The 22,912-nt window shown below is 39.4% G+C and overlaps 1 protein-coding gene across 1 annotated transcript in view; it reads right to left on the bottom strand.

The window, feature by feature from the left end:
• Window positions 1-22,912, bottom strand: part of JAZF1 (JAZF zinc finger 1) — a 197,369-nt gene that overhangs the window by 21,362 nt on the left and 153,095 nt on the right. The window contains exon 3 of the mRNA XM_061587240.1: window positions 9,656-9,852. Within this exon, the coding sequence (XP_061443224.1) occupies window positions 9,656-9,852 (197 nt within the window). The remainder of the gene's footprint in view (window positions 1-9,655; window positions 9,853-22,912) is intronic.

The raw sequence follows: 22,912 nt of genomic DNA, 5'->3' as shown, positions 1-22,912 counted from the left end.
TTTACCATTTGAAACCACAGGTTATGGTGCCTGTTACACGATTGACTAACCACACGTTTCTTTTCAAAATAATTCCTTACGTCTAATATAGGCAATCAGTTTTAATTTGCTTAGTGTAGTCAAAAAATAGCCAAGCAGCAGCTTCTACCAATGTAATTAAGAACACGAACATGCAAAAAATCCCCCCCCCGAAATCTAAACACAACTTTGTTAATTTACATTTTACTATTTGGCACACTCCATAACTCACCTGTAAAAGTGGCAGCCAGCCCAGCTGTATGCAAGGTTAAATAGAAGACCTACTGAATGAAGTCTCATATTACTAGTACAAATTGTTCCATAGAAAAGCACCTAATTTAGAGCTAGCCCAAATTAAAAACAAACACCACTTCAAGAAAATTAACATAGAGAGCTCATTTAAAAAAAAAGGTAGGTCCAAAGTACCTTTAAAAGGGTTCTGAAAATCCAATAAGGGATTACACTAACAAGGCCCTGAGCATTCTGGCTCTGATTGTGCAAAGTATATACATTTATGCCTATTTTAAGTACTTTATTTATGACACATATGATTGGGAATGGTTTGAAGAGAAAAATAAATAATGCTGCACTAGCAGAATGGAAACTTTGGGCTTATTCACTTTTACAGCTCATCAGGTTTTTGAAGGTCAGTCACAGATAGCATTTTTCTGTGCTAGGCCACCATGTTTCCAAGATGAGAAACTAAGGCTCAACGTAACAACTTGGCCAAAGCTACATGTCATCATAAGGCACATATCAAAATATCCAGATGCAATATTGCCTGTTCTTCAGTTTGCCTTATGTTATAAGCTGGAGACCAAAACCATCACATACTGGCTAAAATATTAGGGCACTGAAAACCAGACCAAAAGGAAGCGGTCCCAAAATGCTTCTAAAAGGCATTTCTCAAAGAAGTACATGTTTAGAAGGTGGTAAATGTCTAAGAGTATGTTTCATAAATGCAAATATCCCTTTGCGGGGCAAGATATTCAAGTAGGAATACAACTCTATGCACTTTTGGATGAGGATAATTATCTGGATCCATTTCAATCTGTTTTTAGACCTAATTTTTACCTTGATGGATGACCCATATTAAGAGAGAGTCAGTGGGAGTGTGACTTGATTAATCCTCCTCAGATCAGCTTTTTATACCATCTGACATGATATCCTTCTGGGTAGGCTGCTGGATTGGAGACTGGGGACGTGGCCTTTTCTCTCCTACCTGGAGGGCTGATTCCAGAAGTTACGGGGGGGGGGGGCTACTGTTTGCCCCCATGCTATGGTGTCCCACAGTGTCCCCAAGGCTTTTTAATATCCACATTAAATCTTGGAGTGAGATCATCTGGGAATTGAGTGTGAAAATCCTAAAGTGAAAATCCTAAAGTAAATACTAAATCCCACTAGAAGGCTTGATGAGGAACAATAAACTGAAGCCCAATCAGGACAAAATTGAGGTATTGTTGAAGAGTGGGTCATCTGCTCAGTGAGGTGGGCATTTAACCTGTTCTGGTGGGGCTGAACTACCACAAAAGGATCAGGCTCACACTATTACTGGAGGCTCAATTAGCATCAGATGTATGGAGCACCTTTCACCAACTGCGCTCCCTACCCCTACCCCCACAGACAGAGCACTGGCCACAGTTATCAATGCTGTGGAAATTTCCAATTAAACTACTGTAACACACTGTAAATGAGGCCTTTAACAACTGCTCAGAAACTGCAAAATACTGCCATTAGGCTGGATGAAGACCTTTTTGTTTTACCAGGCTTTTTAAACCTCTGATGAGACTGTTTAAGGCTGCTATTTTAAAAAACCTGCTGTTTAACACTTGCATTGTTTAACTGATGTTTTAAGATTTTTTTTTGTTATTACCGTTTTAATGTTTTTAATTTGGGAAGCTGCTCTGGAAATACTTAAATTGAAGGATGGGATACTAATTTATAAAATAAATAAATGTGAACCAACCAATGAGGATACCAGTATAAGTGTCCATACTGTGTCATCATAAAGGTGCTTTCAAAGTGGCACAATATGGTCACAGCAGCCAGATTATTTAATACTTTGTAAGTCAGAATCACCACTGCAAAAGCCTATGCAATTTAAAATAAAAAAGGAGCACTCACATAAATTTCTCCATCTCCTTTTCAAGTTAAATGACTTATGAGTTGTTTTAGGTATGTCTAGCCAAACATGCTATTCTGTTTCTACTATCAGGATGAGCCTTCGTCATTTACACCTGCCACACAATTAGGCAAGGTAAAACTGGGAAATCAAAGATATATGAATATTGTAAAATCAAATAAAGGTGGCCCAGAGCCATTTTCTTAAAAACAAAAAGTACAAAAGAGGTTTTTAAAATGCATAGACTTGGAAAGAATAGAAGATATGCACACATTGTGAAACAGAATAATAAATGGGGATAGGTGGCCAACAGCAATTTAAAAACAATTGTAGAATGAGAGGTTTTTTAAAATAAACTTTGAAAAGCATTTTGTCAAAAAAGGAGTCACTGAGTAAACTCTTGGTTCAGGATTTATGACTGGATAAACTCACATCAGGCTATTAGTTACTTAGTTTTATGTAAAATAATTTATTTTTAAAAATCTTTTGTTAGTATGAAAAAGGTTCAGGGATTATGGGTTTCAAATAAATCCATATAATTGAGAGTGGTTTAATTAAATAAAAAATATCAGTTCATTATTTCTCAGCAATATTCAGTACTTTCTTTCGTTTAAAAATGAGTTATACATAAAGATACTAAGAAAGCCAGGAAAGTGCTTATTATAAAACTTTATTACTACCACAGAAATCAAGGTGGAAACCCCATTTTTAAAAACACACAAATATTTAATATCCAAATATTTAAAATGCTGAACCCAAAGGAACTTGCACTTTTACAAGTGCAGTATAACGCTCATTCTGCATTTGCAAAGAAGAGCCTATCTTTTAGTGTGGCAGCACCTATACTTTGGAACTCCCTGCCTATTAACATTAGGCAGGGACCCTAGTTAGAATCATAGAATCGTAGAGTTGGAAAAGGCCTATAAGGCCATCAAGTCCAACCCCGTTCAATGCAGGAATCCAACTTAAAGCATACCTGACATGTGGCTGTCCAGCTGCCTCTGAAATGCTTCCAGTGTTGAACAGCCTACTACCTCCCTAGGTAATTGGTTCCATTGTCACACCACTCTAACAGTTCGGATGTTTTCCTGGCTTCCTGTAATTAGAGCTCATTATTCCGTGTCCTGCACTCTGGGACGATTGAGAAGAGATCCCAGCCCTCCTCTGTGTGACAACCTTTCAAATATTTGAAGAATGCTAGCATATCTCCTCTCAGTCTTCTCTTCTCAAGGATAAACATGCCCAGTTCTTCCAGCCTCCTCTCATAAGGCTTTGTCGCCAGTCCCCTGATCATCCTTGTTGCCTGCCTCTGAACCTGTTCTAGTTTGTTTGCATCCTTCTTTAAAGTGTGGTGTCCAGAACTGGACGCAGTACTCAAGGTGAGGCCTAACCAGTGCTGAACAGAGGGGCTCTAGAACTTCATGCAATTCAGAAACTATACTTCTGTTAATGCAGCTTAAAATAGCATTTGCCTTTTTTGCAGCCACATCACACTGCTGGCTCATATTTTAAGTTATATAAACTTCTTTTCAGAAAGTCTACCCAAACATATAATTTAGTTTTTATATTTATTTTTAATTTTGTATGGATTTTATCAATGTTTTATTATTAATTAGTTCATGTATAATTCTTTTTGAACTGTTTTGTGGATTTTAGATATGTTTTGTAGATATGTAGAAGACAATTAGGGATGCTAAAAAAGAATTTGAGGAGCACATTGCTAAGAACATAAAAACCAACAACAAAAAATTCTATAAATACATTCAAAGCAGGACACCATCTAGGGAGGCGATTGGACCCTTAGATGATAAGGGAATCAAAGGTGTACTAAAGAACGATAAGGAGATTGCGGAGAAGCCTGAGGACTGGAAAGTGGCAAATGTAACACCAATCTTCAAAAAGGGATCCAGGGGGGATCCCGGAAATTACAGGCCAGTTAGCTTAACTTCTGTCCCTCGAAAACTGGTAGAAAGTATGATTAAAGCTAGATTAACTAAGCACATAGAAGAACAAGCCTTGCTGAAGCAGAGCTAGCATGGCTTCTGCAAGGGAAAGTCCTGTCTCAGTAACCTATTAGAATTCTTTGAGAGTGTCAACAAGCATATAGACAGAGGTGATCCAGTGGACATAGTGTACTTAGACTTTCAAAAAGCGTTTGACAAGGTACCTCACCAAAGACTTCTGAGGAAGCTTAGCAGTCATGGAATAAGAGGTGAGGTCCTTTTGTGGATAAGGAATTGGTTAAGAAGCAGAAAGCAGAGAGTAGGAATAAATGGACAGTTCTCCCAATGGAGGGCTGTAGAAAGTGGAGTCCCTCAAGGATCGGTATTGGGACCTGTACTTTTCAACTTGTTTATTAATGACCTAGAGTTAGGAGTGAGCAGTGAAGTGGCCAAGTTTGCTGATGACACTAAATTGTTCAGGGTTGTTAAAACAAAAAGGGATTGCGAAGAGCTCCAAAAAGACCTCTCCAAACTGAGTGAATGGGCGGAAAAATGGCAAATGCAATTCAATAGAAACAAGTGTAAAATTATGCATATTGGAGCAAAAAATCTTAATTTCACATATACGCTCATGGGGTCTGAACTGGCGGTGACCGACCAGGAGAGAGACCTCGGGGTTGTAGTGGACAGCACAATGAAAATGTTGACCCAGTGTGCGGCAGCTGTGAAAAAGGCAAATTCCATGCTAGGGATAATTAGGAAAGGAATTGAAAATAAAATAGCCAATATCATAATGCCGTTGTATAAATCTATGGTGCGGTCGCATTTGGAATACTGTGTACAGTTCTGGTCGCCTCATCTCAAAAAGGATATTCTAGAGTTGGAAAAGTTTCAGTAGAGGGCAACCAGAATGATCAAGGGGATGGAGCGACTCCCTTATGAGGAAAGGTTGCAGCATTTGGGGCTTTTTAGTTTAGAGAAAAGGCGGGTCAGAGGAGACATGATAGAAGTGTATAAAATTATGCATGGCATTGAGAAAGTGGATAGAGAAAAGTTTTTCTCCCTCTCATAATAATAATAATAATAATAAAATTTTATTTAATTAGTCGCCCATCTGTCCGCCAAGATGGACACTCTGGGCGACGTACACAATATAAATACAATATAAAAACATATACATACAACAATTTACAATATTAACAGCAATTCATCTAACCATCCTTCAATAATACAATATAAAAACCTAACCCACCCCAGAAGTCCCATAGGCCTACCTGAACAGCCAGGTCTTTAAAGCTTGGCGAAAAGCCATCAGGGAGGAGGCGTGACGAAGGTCAAAAGGAAGCAAGTTCCAGAGGGTGGGGGCCACGATCGAAAAGGCCCTCTCTCTGGTCCGCACCAGTCTAGCTGTTTTCACCGGTGGGACCGAGAGAAGGTCTTGTGAGGCTGATCTTGTTTGGCGGCATGTTCGGTGATACTGGAGGCGTTCCTTCAGATAGACTGGGCCGGAACCGTATAGGGTTTTAAAGGTTAGTACCAACACCTTGAATTGGGCCCAGTACACAACTGGCAGCCAGTGTAGCTCCATCAACACTGGGGTAACATGATCCCGGCGACGGCTCTGCTTTATTAAGCGTGCCACCGCATTCTGTACCAGTTGTAATTTCCGGACCGTCTTCAGGGGTAACCCCACGTAGAGCGCATTACAATAGTCTAATCGAGAGGAGACCAGGGCATGTATCACTCGTGGGAGCAGATGTAACGGAAGGTAGGGACGCAGCCTTTGTACCAGATGGAGTTGGTACCAAGCTGCCCGGCTCACTGCAGAAACCTGAGCCTCCATAGACAGCTGGGAGTCCAAAATGACCCCAAGGCTGTGGACCTGGTCTTTCAGGGGTAATTTCACCCCATTAAGTACCAGGTCAAAATTTCCCAGCCTTCTCTTATCCCCCACTAGTAACACCTCAGTCTTGTCGGGGTTTAGCTTCAGCCTGTTCTCTCCCATCCATCCACTTACGGACTCCAGGCAATTGGACAAGGTATCCACAGCCAACTCTGGTGAGGATTTAAATGAGAGATAATACTAGAACTCGTGGACATTCAAAGAAGCTGAATGTTGGAAGATTCAGGACAGACAAAAGGAAGTACTTCTTTACTCAGCGCATAGTCAAACTATGGAATTTGCTCCCACAAGATGCAGTAATGGCCACCAGCTTGGATGGCTTTAAAAGAAGATTAGACAAATTCATGGAGGACAGGGCTATCAATGGCTACTAGCCATGATGGCTGTGCTCTGCCACCCTAGTCAGAGGCAGCATGCTTCTGAAAACCAGTTGCCGGAAGACTCAGGAAGGGAGAGTGTTCTTGCACTTGGGTCCTTCTTGCGGGCTTCCCCCAGGCACCTGGTTGGCCACTGTGAGGATGCTGGACTAGATGGGCCACTGGCCTGATCCAGCAGGCTCTTCTTCTGTTCTTTATTAATAGTACATTGCTTAAAGAGAATCAGTCTACACATTTTTCTAAATAAATAATAAAAATAGAAAGTGTTTCTACTCACTTAAGATGCCCCCCCCCAAAATCCATGTCTCCTGCTACAGTCCCCACAATGGATCCAACTAGGATCCTCTGTGGCACAGAGTGGTAAGTGGCGGTAACGCAGCCGAAGCTCTGCTCATGGCCGGGGTTCGATTCCAAGGGAAGGAGGAAGTTGAATCTCCGGTAAAAGGGGTCGAGGTCCACTCAGCCTTCCATCCATCCGTGGTGGGTAAAATGAGTACCCGGCATATGCTGGGGGGTAAAGAAAGGGTGGGGAAGGAACTGGCAATCCCACCCCATATATATGGTCTGCCTAGTAAACGTTGCAAGACGTCACCCTAAGAGTCGGAAACGACTTGCACTACAAGTGCAGGGACACCTTTACCTTTTTTAAGATGCCCCCCCCCAAAAATCCATGTCTCCTGCTACAGTCCCCACAATGGATCCAGCTAAAGTTGGCGATGTTAATTGCAATGGAACTCAAGCACAATTAATTTCAGTTTGATAAGGCTCAAGAAATCAAGAAACAGCCAAGAAATCAGAAGAAGGCTAGGACTGGGGAGGGCAGCTATGAGAGAACTAGAAAAGGTCGTCAAATGCAAAGGTGTATCACTGAACACTAAAGTCAGGATCATTCAGACCATGGTATTCCCAATCTCTATGTATGGATGTTAAAGTTGGACAGTGAAAAAAGCGGGTAAGAGAAAAATCAATTCATTTGAAATGTGGTGTTGGAGGAGAGCTTTGCGCATACCATGGACTGCGAAAAAGACAAATAACTGGGTGTTAGAACAAATTAAACCAGAACTTAAAATGATGAAACTGAGGTTATCATACTTTGGACACATAATGAGAAGACATGATTCACTAGAAAAGACAATAATGCTAGAAAAAACAAAAGGGAGTAGAAAAACAGGAAGGCCAAACAATAGATGGATTGATTCCATAAAGGAAGCCACAGACCTGAACTTACAAGATCTGAACAGGGTGGTTCATAACAGATGCTATTGGAGGTCACTGATTCAAAGGGTCGCCATAAGTCATAATCAGCTTGAAGGCACATAACAACAACAACAAAGGCTCATATATTTTTAGTCATAATACTAGCAATTTAGAAGCAACTTTAAAGAGCCATCCCTTTGGTTGGGACTGAAGGGTCAGCCTGACATCTTTTATTTTTATCTTTTAAGTTCTTTTATTCTCACTTTCTTATATGTGTATGCACATATGTACATGTATGTATGTTTGTATGTGTATGCATAATGCATTCTATGTATTTTAATAGTATTTTATGCATTTTAATTTACTGTAATGTTTTGTGTTTTTATTGTGTATTTCTGACAGAAAACACCTTATGTCATAAGGCCTCAGGTGATTGACAGGTAGACAAGTGGTTAACTACTTTTGGATGTGACCTTCCAGTCAAAACTGGTTCCTCACCAGCTTTACACAATGTCAGCTTTCCTTACTATATCAAAGCTCATTATTAAAGTCACAATCAGTATGGCATAGAGAAAGGACTCTGAATTTGTAGCCCTAAAAGTCTTTTATAAAATGCAGACAAGCATGAAGGAGGCAGTTATACATCTACTCTGGAGAAAGCCCTCCTTGAAGTTTTTGATAATTATCTTGGGGCAAGATGCATGTGAGGATGGTGATGGTTCAACTGCAAACACTCTTGGAGGAAACTGATAAACTTGACCCATTTCAATCCAAGTTCAGGCTTGGCTTTGGGAATGACCTGCCTTCTTCAAGAGAGAGATGGGAAGTGCAACCTTGCTTCTGTTTGATCTGTTAGTTTTTGATACTGTTGACCATGGTATCCTCCTCTCTGAGAGCTAGAGACACTGCTGGGAGCTAGAGATACGGATTCCACTCCTATTTATGGGATTGTTTCCAGTAATACCTTGGCTCCCTGGTAGTTATGCTGTGGGGTGTCACAAAGTACCATCTTGTATCCAATGCTATCTATTTATAGGCATTTATACACTGCTTTTCAGTCAGACCTCACAAAATCATTACAAAAATAAGCATTACTTTAAACAAAAAAAGTTACAACAGAAACAACGTATGTTTAACACCTACATAAAACCACTGGGAATGGGCATTAGGAGATTTGGGGCAAGGTGTCATCGTTATGCTGATGACACCCAGTTCTATTTCTTTATGAAATCTGAAACAGGGGAAGGGTGCATGGCCTAAAGTGGTGCCTAGTCATTTCCTCACTCACGTCTGTTTCATTGGGACTTACTCCTAGGTAAATGTGTATACAATTGCATCCTTAGTTACATTTGGTAGATAACAGTGATTGCTAAACTTCCTGTTCTACAAGGCCACAAGATCTTGATAAAGCCAACAAGAACAAGGCATTGGCTGTTGAACACATGGTAATGCAAGTATCCTTCTGTCTTCTCATACACATTCAATCCCCATTTCATTCACTGATCTCTCTGCCCCACATCACTTTCTCATCTCTACTTAAGTCTAGCAAAATATTCCACTTTTTCAGATTCAACATCTACCTGTTTTGCTCCATTTCTCTCTCTTCACATTTTCATAATAAACAAACTGACAAAAAAGAAATAAATTAGGGACAAAAAAATAGGTCTCACTTGTCAGAAACCTCATTTTGGTTCACAAAACAGAGTCTGGCCACAACACATATGAGATTTATTTCCCCAAGAGAAAACAAAATGCAAAGAAAGGACAAGGTGTCCTCCTTTCTAGAGTATCTCTTTACTGTTACATGCCAAACTACTCCATGTTTTCATGGCATACAGTAGGGCCCCGCTTATACGGCGGGTTCCATTCCGGACCCCCGCTGTAAAGCCGAAATCGCCGTAAGGCGGAACCCCATTGACTTTAATGGGGCGCGTCGGGTGAAAATGCCGCCAAGATGCCGCAAAATGCCGCAAAAGCGGCTTTTAAAGAGGCGAGGAAAGCCGCTGCATTTGCGGAACGCCGGTAAGCAGAGCGCCGGTAAGCGGGGCCCTACTGTACTGCAATTGCTCAATACCATGAAACCAACTTCTCTTACCTGTAGGTGTGCTACTTCGAAATGAGGATGAAGGGGTAATGGGTGGAGTGACTGGTGGAGTAAGGCTCCCACTGCTGTGGCGTGGAGGAGTAGATACATTTCCACGGGACACTGAGCTTGATAGAGTCAAGGAGAGTTTAGGCTGGATTTTTTTCTTCAGAGATTCCTGTTCTCGCCGAGCTGCATCAGTCATAAACCTGCAATGGTGGTAATGCCAATTGTAAGAGAAAAATATTGTGAAACAATAGCATTGAACAAACGTTCTGTACAAACATTTGATGCTACTCCTGATGTTATGTTTCATCTGACCTCCACAAGTTGTTCTTGGAGAATCAGAGGTTGCCGCTTAACAACGTGGTTAGGAACTAAAAAGCTACACAGCCTATCATCATATCAGCATGGAATGAGTAATTTGGTTACTTCAAAAATAATCAGCAAGTGAAATTAATTTCAGTCCTACATCCCACTCTCTAACTCTGGGGTTTCCAACATGGCACCCATGACACCACAGAGCACTCAGACACAATATATATATATATACTGGGGGGGGGGGATGTTGTCTTTTCTTAAAATCTAAGTTTTTTTTTGTTTTAGGTAGTGTGTAGGTGTTTTGCCTGTTGTTTGGGGAAGTGGTTCTAAGCATCACCAGATCTTCTTCTGTGAAAAAATTAGTTTGTAGTGCCAACAACCATGTTTTAGATTTCCAAATGTGCCCCCAGGCCCAAAAAGGTTGTGGACCCCAGCAGGCCTAGCTAAGCACTTTAATCTACAACTTGTCTGCTTCCTACATTCTATTACTGTATACTGCCATATTATCAACAGAACACTTCCTCTCCTATACCCAGGTCCATGTTTTACCCACCTTCTTGGCATTCTTTTCCTCAGCTCTGTGCCTCATCCATCTTTCTCCTCTCAGGTTTGTGCCTCTTTTCTTCTTCCTTACCTCAAGTCTCTGTCTGCTCTTTTCCCTCCCTTCAGCCTTCTTCCCACTCAATTTCTCAGTCCCCAGGCTCATTCCACCTCCCTCTCCCCCACCCCCACCTCCGGCTCTTCCTGCCAAAAGCACACATCTCCAAATGCCCTTAAGCAAAAATATGTTTTCCACAAGCCACTCTTTCTTATCTTGCTAAATTTGCGTATGTTATCTCCTCTTAAGGGTTGTATCCAACATTAATCATACTCAGGGTATATCCATTAAAATTAAAGGGCATGACAAATTTAGTCCATTTATTTCAGTGGGACTACTCTGAGTATAACTTAGTTGGATGCAACATAAATTGGTCATCTAGACTAGCCATCTTTTGTTCACACTATCTGAACCCTTTGGCCACTCATCATCCTTCCCAGGCTGCCCAGCTTCTGTACTTTTTTTCAGTATCTTCCCAACCAACAGTTCCTAGCTACTCCTGTCACAAAGCCCCAATGGGATATATTCCCCTAAAATTGCCTTTTCATACCCCACACTAAAGCTATATCACTTCTAACATTTTACTGAATGATGCTTTTACTCCGAGCATTTAAAATAGTCATGGACATTCTATGACATCACTGTAGCTGAGGTAAGGGGGGGGGTTCACCCACCATGTGGGTGACAGTTTTTTATCATGTTAAAAGTGCAATATTTTATGCATTTATTTATTTACGGCTGTGGTGGTTTTTTTAGCCCATCTTAAAAAAAGGTACTGTGAGAAATGGGGTTGTATTCAACATTAGTCCTACTCAGAGTAGTTCCACTGAAATTAATGGAACATGACTAACGTAGGGTCATTAATTTCAGTGGATCTACTCTTGGTAGAAGTCAGTTAAATACAATCCACTATGTTGGGCTTTAAGGGGCATTGGCCTGATAAGCATTACTCTTTTTTTCTCACAGATAAATGCAACTGCAAACTGTTAGTTTATTCCTTAAAAGAAGGATCACACACAAAGATTCTCTCCATACTGAACCACTGCTGTTCCTCCAGCTTTGTGACCTGTTCTCTGATCCATTGTGATGTAATGATGATGTCAACTCCTGTGTTGTGTTAGTTCTATATTCTATTCCCAATGCTGCCTCAGTCACATCCCGAGTGAGGGTTGAACATATTCCAGTTGCAGGGATGTGAAAGGAGATGGATAAAGGAAACTACCAGAAGGAATCAGGGAAGAGAAGGAAACTGGCTATACCCTTGAGGGCCACATAACTGTCTGTGAAATACAAACCACTGAAGCCATACTGTTTTAAATGCAAGCATGCTGTTTTAAGTTGCTTGCAGGTTACTCTGATTATATTAAGAGGATTTGTCTTATGGTAAAGCTGCACTCACTAAAGAGGAAAGTAAAAATGAATATGACTGATATATTAGTTCTGATGGTGCTGAGGACAGATACCCTTCATCCCAGAAAATACATAAAATGCCAGATTATACCTTAGTCATGGTTCCGATGTTCTGTGAGGGAGGATACCGGACTAGAAGCCAAAAATGACAGGGATCTGGTGGAGGAGAAGGTGGGGATGGAGAGGGGGAGGAATGGATCTCTATATATCAGGGGTAGTGAACCTCAGTCCCAGGGGCCAAATGGGACCTTAAGGACTCTCTATCTTGACCTTGGGACTCTCCATGGGCCATACCCTCTCTCCCCAGACAGATTCCTCACCAGCCCTACTTCACACCCTTCCTTAAATGTTTTTGCCTGGCTGGAACTCTGATAATGCCTCTTGGTTGCCTGAATAGATTACAAAAAGGGATGTGTAGAAACTAGCCCCAGGAACCAAGGTAAAATTTGCATTCATACCTCTAGCCCCACCCCCAGATTTCTAGGATGAATAATGAGGGAAATAAAATTTTATAGAGTAGATTCTCTGTAGAAACATTAGTAACACAGGAAAGAAGCAAAGTAAGAAGAACACCAGCAAACATACAAAATATAATTCTCCATCTTTGGAGATGGCAGGTGTTGCCACCACTCACAATATGCTCAGAGGCACATGTTACCAAATTCTTCCAAGCTACACAGGAAGTGGATTGAACTGTGAAAGACCAACCGAAACTGTGTTTGCATTTTTACCAATTTGTAGAGCAGTACAATATCTCAGAGAGGAAATACTTTTTCGATAGAAATATCTGTGGGCTATAGGTACGTTCTTAAACCGCAAGGTTTTTTGCCTATTAGTGAATTATCACTATGCTTTGGTAGCAGAGAGATAATCCGCTGGTGTATTACTTCCAATAATTTTTTCAACAACCAACTTAAACCTTTAGAATTTCCTAGTGAAGAACTATTTCCCTACGTTATAGGTTATAGGACAATTTAAAATAGTGTGACCGCCTAAAGTATGGGCAGCTGTTAATTAAATAGGTGAAACTAAATGTTTTAGACATAAAACATTTTTTTACAATGCTGATAGATTACACAAACTAGATAATGTAACCATCAAATCATCCATTAAAATAAAAAGTTCAGTTGCCAGGAAAACAAACTGCCTCTTGGTAATGAGGAGCCAGCCATTCTTTTGTGCTGTTTTCCTCCTACAGTTACCTTTCCAGATGAAGCTTTTACCAAGTGGGGATGACCCTTTCAAGCATGTCCTCTTACAGTGCTAACTACCTTCTGTCTACCTTTTAGCAGTTAATTACCAAACTTGTCGTTAATTACTGACAAGAACCAATTTCATATGGATTGCTGCATCAACCAGAAGAAATGCCTTATATTCTGGCTGCCGGATGGAGGGGAGGCAGTTATTAGCTTGCCCAGACTAATATTTCAAAAAAGCTGAACAAAAATTGTGCAATAAACTACTGAGTATAGTTTAATGTAGCAATTATCATCCCAGAATTCACCTTCACAGCAGTTAACAGCTAGCTTGTTAGGGCATTCATCAGCCTTGCTGTTGCTTTGGGTCATTAATTAACAAACCAGTTGTCACTTGCTGCTAACAATACATACTTGATGTGTTACTGCTTAATCATAGGAAATAGTTTTATGGATGTTTATATTTCATTATATATTCTCTTTGTAATATGGTTCAGATACGTACTGTACAGTATTAAAAAAAAGTTTCAAAGATATTGTGCACATTATTGGGGCTGGACAGTATAATATCTCTTTAATAAACTATATTTATGCTGCACTTAAAACATATTTTGAAATACATTTTTAAAAACAGCATTAATTGCTTCATTTATTCCAGACTACACCGCTCTTATTAAATGCTATGATAGAAGTATAATGTGTAAGAGATACAAGGTTCAGCAAAGAAAAGCTTTAGGGAACTGGTGTAGTGATTGGGCCCACATTGGGCTGATGCCATCACATGATGGCAGCAAGACCAGCTCAGGATCCAAAGGATTCTGGGCTCATCCCTGCCCCTGGAAAGCTCCACACATTCAAGATACAGAAGGGGAAGCTCTCCACCAGCAGAGTGACTCCGGTATCATACCGCAGGCAGCAGCTGGCAGGAGGCCAGCAGGGCTGACTAGAGAGACACCTTCACACCCCACACCTCAGCACAGCACAAAGGGGGCTTGGATTCCTCTGTCAGTCGTGTGTGTATGTGTATAAACTGTAAACTGCTTTTAGATTGTTCTTAACTCTAATGGCTTTTCTTCACTGTCTTTAGAATACTTTTTGTTGTTAAATTGTTTTGTTGATGTGTTTGTTGCCCTGGGCTCCTTCAGGAGGAAAGACAGGATATAAATTCAATAAATAATAATATATAAGCTTTAATTTTGTTGTAAGGAAATCTCCAAATTCAAAAGTGGAAGTTATTGGAAGTATGGCGTCTCAACTCATCAAGGAGAATGGCTGGGCAGGATCCTTGCAAGAACAGGAAAAGTTATAGTCACCCTCAAGATGTGCAAGATAGAGACTGAAAGGAGCAGACTCATGGGTCAACTTGAGAACCTGACTCAGCAGAGAGCAGGAAACTGAAAAAGAATAGATTGTATGAAGTCTGCTTTAGCAGGGAAATGACTGCACAATCCTGGGGCTGGAGGAAATATCCAAGAGACCCTTTCTTTTGAGTGACATGAAAAGAGTGCTTTCCCCAGAGAAGAAAACAGCCACCATGTCATCTCCAAAATGAAAGGCCATTCTGATTTACTGTTTAGTTCTTGTGATTAACATAACATATGTTGAGGAAAACTACACTAGCAGCCTAACACTATACTTATTTATTCAGAAGGAAATTCCACTTTCTTCAGTGGGATCTACTTTCAAGTTAAGTGTTCATAGGAGTGCATCTTGGATCTTTATTGCCACTATGGGAACATAACAGGTAGTTTTTTGCTAATCCAAAACATAGGGTTGTATCCAATGTTAATTGTACTCAGAGTAAACCCATTGAAATTCATGGGCATGACTAACTAAGGCCCATTAATTTCAACATATATCCTTATGTTCTAACTTGAGCAAAAACTTAACTAGCACAAGTAAAGCTAATGAATGGTAGTTCATTTGTTGTGTGCCGTTTCAAAGCAAAATAAGCACTGTGCTAAGACCTTGTATTTCTACCAGTGTAATACATATAGCCACTACCGTACTATTTTTTCATATACAGACATTTTATGAGATATTAAATTTATGTGGCACAGAAGGGGACATGAAACATATGCAGATTGAATCAGGAGACATAAATATATCAAGGAGGATATACATGAAATCCAATTAACCACAATGCATACTATTTTTAGATGCTGCCTAATTTCTTTCATGTTGTCAAATTCACACTCTATATCCACTTCATAATTCATCCACCACTCAATAAACTACTTTTAATCATAAGCTTCTTTGATATGACACTTGTCTTTTTTTAAAGACATTTTAATATATAATATACAATATAAACTTCTTTACAATATAAAGAAAAAAGGTACTTTTTAAATACCACATTCCCTGGCCCTATTTTCCCCCTTAGATTTAGAATAATGATTCAACCTTAAGCAGGAACGAAGTTATTATTTAGTTACAACTGTTATCAGAGTCAATGAACAGGTTTTTTTTAAAAAAAATACATTTAGCTTGTACACCTTTTTGGACAGGGACTTGTTTTATTGTTTTATTTTATGTACAGTGTCATGTGCATCTGATGGCACTATATAAATAAATGATAACAAGAAGAAGTGCAATCAGTAGCATCATAACCATGGATCAAATAAACTGAGATATGCTCATTGGTGCACTGTTCTATGGATTCATGCCCAACCCATTCCATGGACTCACTTTGGATAATAATACACTCTTTCCCAAACACAACTGTGTATCTGTAAAAGAGGGATAACAACCACCTAGCTCACCTGAGTACTGTGAATATAAGCATAATAAAGATAACATGATACACAGCAGAAACAGCAATAGGTGAAAAAATGTATTTTCAGTTGTGGTGTGTGAGTGTGTCCTTGAAGGAATTAATTATTCTGTTTCTTCCCACTTCCTCTGGAATTACTAGAAGATCTGTAATAGTCTGTTGTGATAGGAAAGCCATCTGAATAAGAATACACTACCTCACAACCGGATAGCAGGAAGTTTATTGAGTATTGTTTGATCTGCTTCATTAGCATTCATCACTATTGTGCAAATCATGGGTGTGATATAGTAAAATGAAAGAAGTCAGAAAATGGGGTGTAAAATATAGTGTACTGAAACCATGTACACACTTACCATTTCCCTAATGATACAAGAGAAAATATGTGGTGTAACATGGGAAGGCCTAATTCTTGTAAGTGAAAAAAAAAAGTATAAATTGCCATTTTAATTAATTTCCTAAGGTAAAACACAGCTGCAGTAATGTTGGCAAATATATGTCACTTTTACAGTTTACGTTTCTCAAATGAAATCATGCTTTTTAATTGGGTCTTAATGTATACAAGGCTGTTTTATTTACTTGCTATTATAATATCAGCATTTTACACTTTTCTGAAAACAAACTTTATTAATACATATATCTGAATACTCGAATCTCAGTTATAATGTACCAGCTTGAATTTTAACAATTAACTGGCCTTTTTTGTGGACTCCTGCTGTTGTGTGAACTAGCTATTAAAATAATGAGTCTGGGCTCAGTCATCTGATCTCATTCTTGGTGCAAATCCTGAGGAAAAGGACTTTGCCCACAATTCCGAGTCTGTTTACCAGACTAAGCCCAGACTGTTGGGAGCTTTGTCCTTCCCTCTTCCATCATTGGCTTTCGTTCCATGCAAAACATGGTATAACAGAGCCCTCTGGAGGTCAATATAATTGCTTGGCTCATCCAACACTATTTTGTCCCCCAAAGAATGTAGTACAGGCTCTTCAAAGTATATGATGGTAACAAAGGACAAAATAGGATCCACCCATGTGTAATGATACAATCCACCCCCCTCCCAGTAGGATTTCTTTTAAATCCATAAAATGTTTTGAATGCATCTGTATTCTGGATGCAGAGAAAATATGCTACTCTTAAAACCAGTACAAACTGATATCCCGATGATTATGACTTTAGAAATTTATATCCCGCTTTTCATCACCTATGTCTCAAAGCGGCTTACAACAATAAAAAATAGATAATATATAAGATTTAAAACATAACCTCAAAAATTTAAAATCTCAAGAAATTAAACAAAAAAATCAGAAATTTTTGATGTTGTCAACACACATAAAGATAGGTCACAGATATCCAAGCCAGAGAATTTTGGACAAGAAAAAGGAAATTCCTTGTTTGATTGAAAGAAATATTGCTGAATTTTACAAAGCATTAAGGAAAGAAAATGTTTTGTTACAGCTATGTGAATAACTTTTTTAAAAGCCATTTCAAGCCTTGATATAATACATACAAGCCTTTTGATTTCCTGTTGCAGTCTTGCTAAAACGCTATGGGCCTTAGCTTGTAATGAAAGAATAAACAATTTAGTTCATGATGATGTTTTACCCATCTGCCAGATATATGAGATCAAATAAGCATTTATACATTCACATTTCAAAATAAATTTACATGACATATTTTAGTAGAAATTTCTCCCCCTTGTAAGGTACTGTTTTATCACTGAAAATATGCACAGTCCCTAAATTCTTACAAAACAAAAACACTTGAATCTTAAAGAGTTTCCAGTTAATGTCTCTGTATATGTAGACCAACGTATTTTATTCAGACTTACTTGTGATAAATCTATAGTACATCATGCTCTACATCTAGAATGTGACCTCTCCCCTCCCACAAAATCACTGGCCACAGAACATTCGCAGAAACTGTCCAATCCTTTCCACATCATTTCTAAAAAAAAGTTACGGTAAAGCTTTGATACACAAACAGTACTAGCTCTATTTAATATAGAACTTGGCTACAAACAGGATAAACAGAAATAAAAGTGGAATGAAACCATATAAAATATTTGATATAGTAGGTGTATATCAAATGCGTACAAATATCAGAAATTAGAAATAATGGAGGACACCCTTTGGAACAAAGATGCAAAATGATGACGACAGAGAGAGGGAGAGAGAAATAAGCATGTCCAAGCAATAACAGGATCTAAATATTTAGATTCACTTTCTCATTAGACACTAAACGAAGCTCAGGTATATCACAATGGCAAAAGTAAATAGAAACTGAATGTGAATGCAATGGCAACATTTACACTTACTCCCTACCTTCCGTTTCTCATATCCTTCCTCTGATACAGCAACTGAGACTGCAGGGGCAGTAGCAAAATTCAAACAATGCACATTGCTCACCCTGCTACTCAGAGGACTGAGAGAAAACAGGTGACAAGCCTTAAGAACAAAACTAAATTTGCATTTCTCCAACAATGGAACAGAAAATTAACACCAGTGTAATATGATTCAATAGCAGCAACATGGTCACAAAACAAAAAAGCATAAAATTTAAAACCAGTTCTGTTGCGCAGCTAATATGGCAGATAAGCAAAGGAGAGGGAAACTATTCTGCATGCTCTTGGCAATGATGGGAAGACAAAAGCTAATGGAAGAAGCAGAGCTAAAAGCTAAATCAACTATATGACAACAGGATATGAAATGTTAACAGATCAGAATCATTTTACAAAATCCATCCAAATATACATTAAAGAAAAGTGAGAAAAGCCAGCTGGTTTAAGAATGAATGAACAAATGCAACTTATAAAACATTTTGAAATGAAAATTACAGAAGGACCAATTATAATCAGGAGGGCCAAGGTGGGTGCGGGACCTCTTTAATATTGTCTTCATGGTATTAAATGAGATATGCCTGCTGTAATTATCTTACCAACATAGAATGTTTTAATCCAAGGTCCAGTTACTGCTTGGAAAAATGCTTGCAAAAATGTGTATTTCCCTATTTACTTACATTTACATGTGTTTTTAAATTGTTTTTTTAAGTGTTTTAAAATTTGTATATTTGTATATTTGTTTTTAATGTTTTTAATTGTTGTAAACCACCCAGAGAGCTTCGGCTATGGGGCAGTATACAAATGTAATAAATAATAATAATATGCATGCTGTGCATAAGAGAATTATTTGACGCTATCCTGAGTTTTGCAGTTTGTTTGTTGACGGTGTTGCGTGGGGTGTCTCCTATTGACAGAAACAGGAAAATCCTACTGTGTGTCTGAATCTCAGTATGGTAGGGCCAATGCAGATTAACCCAATAAAATTTATGTATATTTTATAGTTTTCTTGAATACTTCCACTCTCTTCCCAAATTATATTTTCACTGATTTGGGATACAGACATGAAGAAACCATCCCAGGGTGCCAGGCCTTGGCCCAAGTCTAGCAAGATCCAGCCTGCAACAGAGAAACAGAAGGCTCCAAAGATCAGTGATAAAGCCTTGTGCTCTGACAGAGGTCAGCGACACCAATGACAGACCCAACACTTCACTTTATCTCATTCTGACTTGTCCATATAGCATTAAACCAAAAAATAATTAAGTTTTTGTATTTTGCAGAAAGATGCCCAGTTTGCATTCTTTATTTTTCTATATTTAGAGTTTGGTAAAATGGTGCCATGCTAATGATAGACATAATGCTAAATGAGTGGTAACACCAAGGTGGTATGACTAGGGGAACATGACTGGAGCCTGAGTGGGAAAGGCATGTAGGCATGCAGAACAAACATTATAGGTTTAGTACCAGCTGCACTGGGCTTGAATCAATACTTCTATGAAGAAGAGTTTCTGTGCACTGAACCACCCAGGGCTGCTGGTTAGAGAAGGAAATAACCAACAATATCACCTGGCATATTCAAACCACAGCCCATAAACCTCTTGCCTTGGGAAGTCAGACGATACTAAAGGATCACTCTTGTGCCACCAACTGATATAAAGTTCCCAGATTTGCTGCCTTCCCACAGTGTAAGCCAATGTTCTTCAACCCTGGGTCCCCAGATGTTGCTGGACTGCAACTGCAATCATCCCTGACCATTGGCTAAGTAGTCCAAGATGCTGGGAGCTGTAGTCCAGCATCATCTGGGAAATCCAAGGTTGAAGAACACTAGTCTAGGTAATTTATCACTGAGGGAGGCCATCAGGTCTTCCCTGTTTCCTCCCAGACTACCGGCCTTCAAGCCTGCCTACAGCCTCAAGCCTTTAGCTACCTCACCAACCATCAGCTATGCACAAAAGCCAGATCCATCAGGCTTCTCCCTCCCTCAACTATCACGTGGCAGTAGCCACTCCATCACACTGCCACAAAGAGACAAGACAGGGTAGCAGGGCCACACCATCAGCTCTGCTGAAAGACCAGTTCCATTCAACTCCTCCTCTTTCTGTGAACACAGCTGGGCATTATAAAAAAACTACTGCGTAATTTTAAGAACTGGTGGAAACTGCTTGACTTCCTCCCCCCTTTTTGCTTTTGTGTTGGGTTTTAAATGGTAAGCCTGAAGGAAGGAATTGTCTTGTTTGCATTGACCTTAGGTAAGCCACTCAGGGAGCCTTTTGTGCTGAGGAGTGAGGTAAAAATGCTTCAAGAAAACAGTCATAATAAATAAATCTAGCTTAAGTGTCTGAAATTCATGTACTGTCTGAAGGGTTCCAAGCCAATTTTCCATGAGTCTGATTCTGAAGGCTAGAAATATTCTTCAGAATATGGTTGAAATCGCATAATTGTGTGACATGAAATTCCACACTTGCAGGCAATAAACGGTTCTATTTATACAGCAGAATCTAAAAAAGTACACTACATAGGAATGTGTAAATACAGAAACAATGTAGAAATCAATTTAGAAAACTTCCATTTCTCTTCTTGGGACTACTGTATTTGCATCATTACAGCACAGTTTTGTCTGATCAGAACAATTCTGGAGGAGAGGATTTTTTGAACACTTTTGGGCAAGTTGTGGGCTTCACTTTACATCTTGTCCGCATGAGGACAAGCTTTCTCATACAGAAATGCATACCATGTGGGCTACCTGCAGAGTTTTGGCAAGCTTGGTAGACTTACAGACATAATGGGGTAGGCAGTTGTGTGTGGGGGGGGGGGACCTTCCCTGAGAATACTGAAGTCAGGAAAGAAAAGGAGACTTTCCCCTAATGTTCCTTGCTGTGAGCTGGCAAAAAGGAGATAAGGGCAGGAAATTAGATGTTAAAACCAGTGCACTAGTTTTTCAAAAGGAGACACACTGTTATTTGCCAACACTGTTTCTTGAATCCAGTATTTTAAATTACCACATAGAAGCTTAAAATATACTTTTTTATGGATGATGGTTTAATATCTGATTTACAGTTCTGCTTGGGATTAGAAAGCAGTCTGTCTGATGCAGGGTTTTTTTCATTACTTTTGGACAGAGTGCTTAAAGGTGTAGAAATGCTTGCCATTCTTTCTAACATCCTATCCTGAGTGCTTTTTCCACAAAAATTAATGAGTGTGCATTTATAAACACAATTTACTAAGGTTTATGAAAGCAAGGTAAATATCAAAGCAAAATACATAATGGCCACATTTGGATGACACATGTCTGTGAAAGAGTTCAAATTAATTATTTATAAGGCATAGGTTAGGGCTGGGCAGAAGCCAGTCAGGTATCCCAAGTCCTAATCGTGGAAGAAGACCAAGGGAATTCAGCCAATTGACATATGATGGAACTGAAAATAAGATCATACAGGGTGGTTCATGACAGATGCTATTGGAGGTCGTTGATTCATAGGGTCGCCCTAAGTTGTAATCGACTTGAAGGCACACAACACACACAGAGTAGACTTGTGTACAATAACCTTTTAGAAGGCCCAAACTACAGAATGATAGCATAAGTTCTAGCCTTTAAGAATGATCTTTCTCAGCTATTTGTCCAATTCTGTGGGCCAGATGTGACATGATGCAGGTTATCCATGATTAGAATCACCCACGTTTGTTTTTAAGTTAATACAACCACGGGGGTCCATTTGGGACTGTGTTGCTGGGAGAAGGAAACATACATGCTACATTGTAAAACTGATATTTGACCTACAGTAGACAATATGTAGGTATCCAATATTGTATCTACAGGTTTTTACCCACAAGCCAAATAGCGTATTTGGGGCTAGGAGTGATTTTACTCAGAAGAACAGTGCAGAGGGAAAGGGTTAATCCCGCTCCCAAGCAACACAGTCCTAATCGATATCCACACCACACTCACAATGATTGCTATTACTGTTAACAACCAAACAAACACTGTTTGGTTTTACTGTTAAAACCCAATCTTGAGTCTCCAAAGCTCTATCTGGTTTGGCCCTGACTAATAGCTGCTGTGGTGGTGACAGCATTCATCCTGTGGGCAACAGATGTATGTTAGGCATCTTAACCTTTTGCTTATTTCCCAAATTTGCCGTACATAAATGTATTGAAGAAGAGAACAAATCGGTCAGTAGTTATGGCTGCCTTTACAGTGGATTAGCTATTCTTCCCAGAACAAAGGAACAGATTATTATTACATTTTTAATGGTAGTTAGTAAAGCTGCCATATTGCTGGGAGCTCACTTTAAAAAAAAGTGACGTGACAAGGCTCAGCAGGAATGGAAAACAAGCTTTTGCTGGCTATTGCTGTTTCTCACCCAGCCGGCACAACCATAGTTTTACTGTCGTTGCACTCCCTTTTTAAGTAAGTATCCTTCCCAGAATTACAGGCAAATCTCCAAGCCCATATGTGCCAGCAGTAATCCTGGCATTAGCATGCACTGCGGAAAACAAATGTGGAAGACCACATACAAGGAAAAAATTGTAAAAAATTGGCTCAGTTAGTAAAAAAAAGTATGTATAACTAGTGCTTACTGAGAACTAAGAATAGACAAATTCAGACTAAGTGTGCAATCCAACTGCTATTTACACCAGG

The sequence above is a fragment of the Rhineura floridana genome, chromosome 10 (assembly GCF_030035675.1).
Source record: "Rhineura floridana isolate rRhiFlo1 chromosome 10, rRhiFlo1.hap2, whole genome shotgun sequence".
Classification (NCBI taxonomy): domain Eukaryota; kingdom Metazoa; phylum Chordata; class Lepidosauria; order Squamata; family Rhineuridae; genus Rhineura; species Rhineura floridana.
This window is presented reverse-complemented; position numbering and strand designations above follow the sequence as displayed.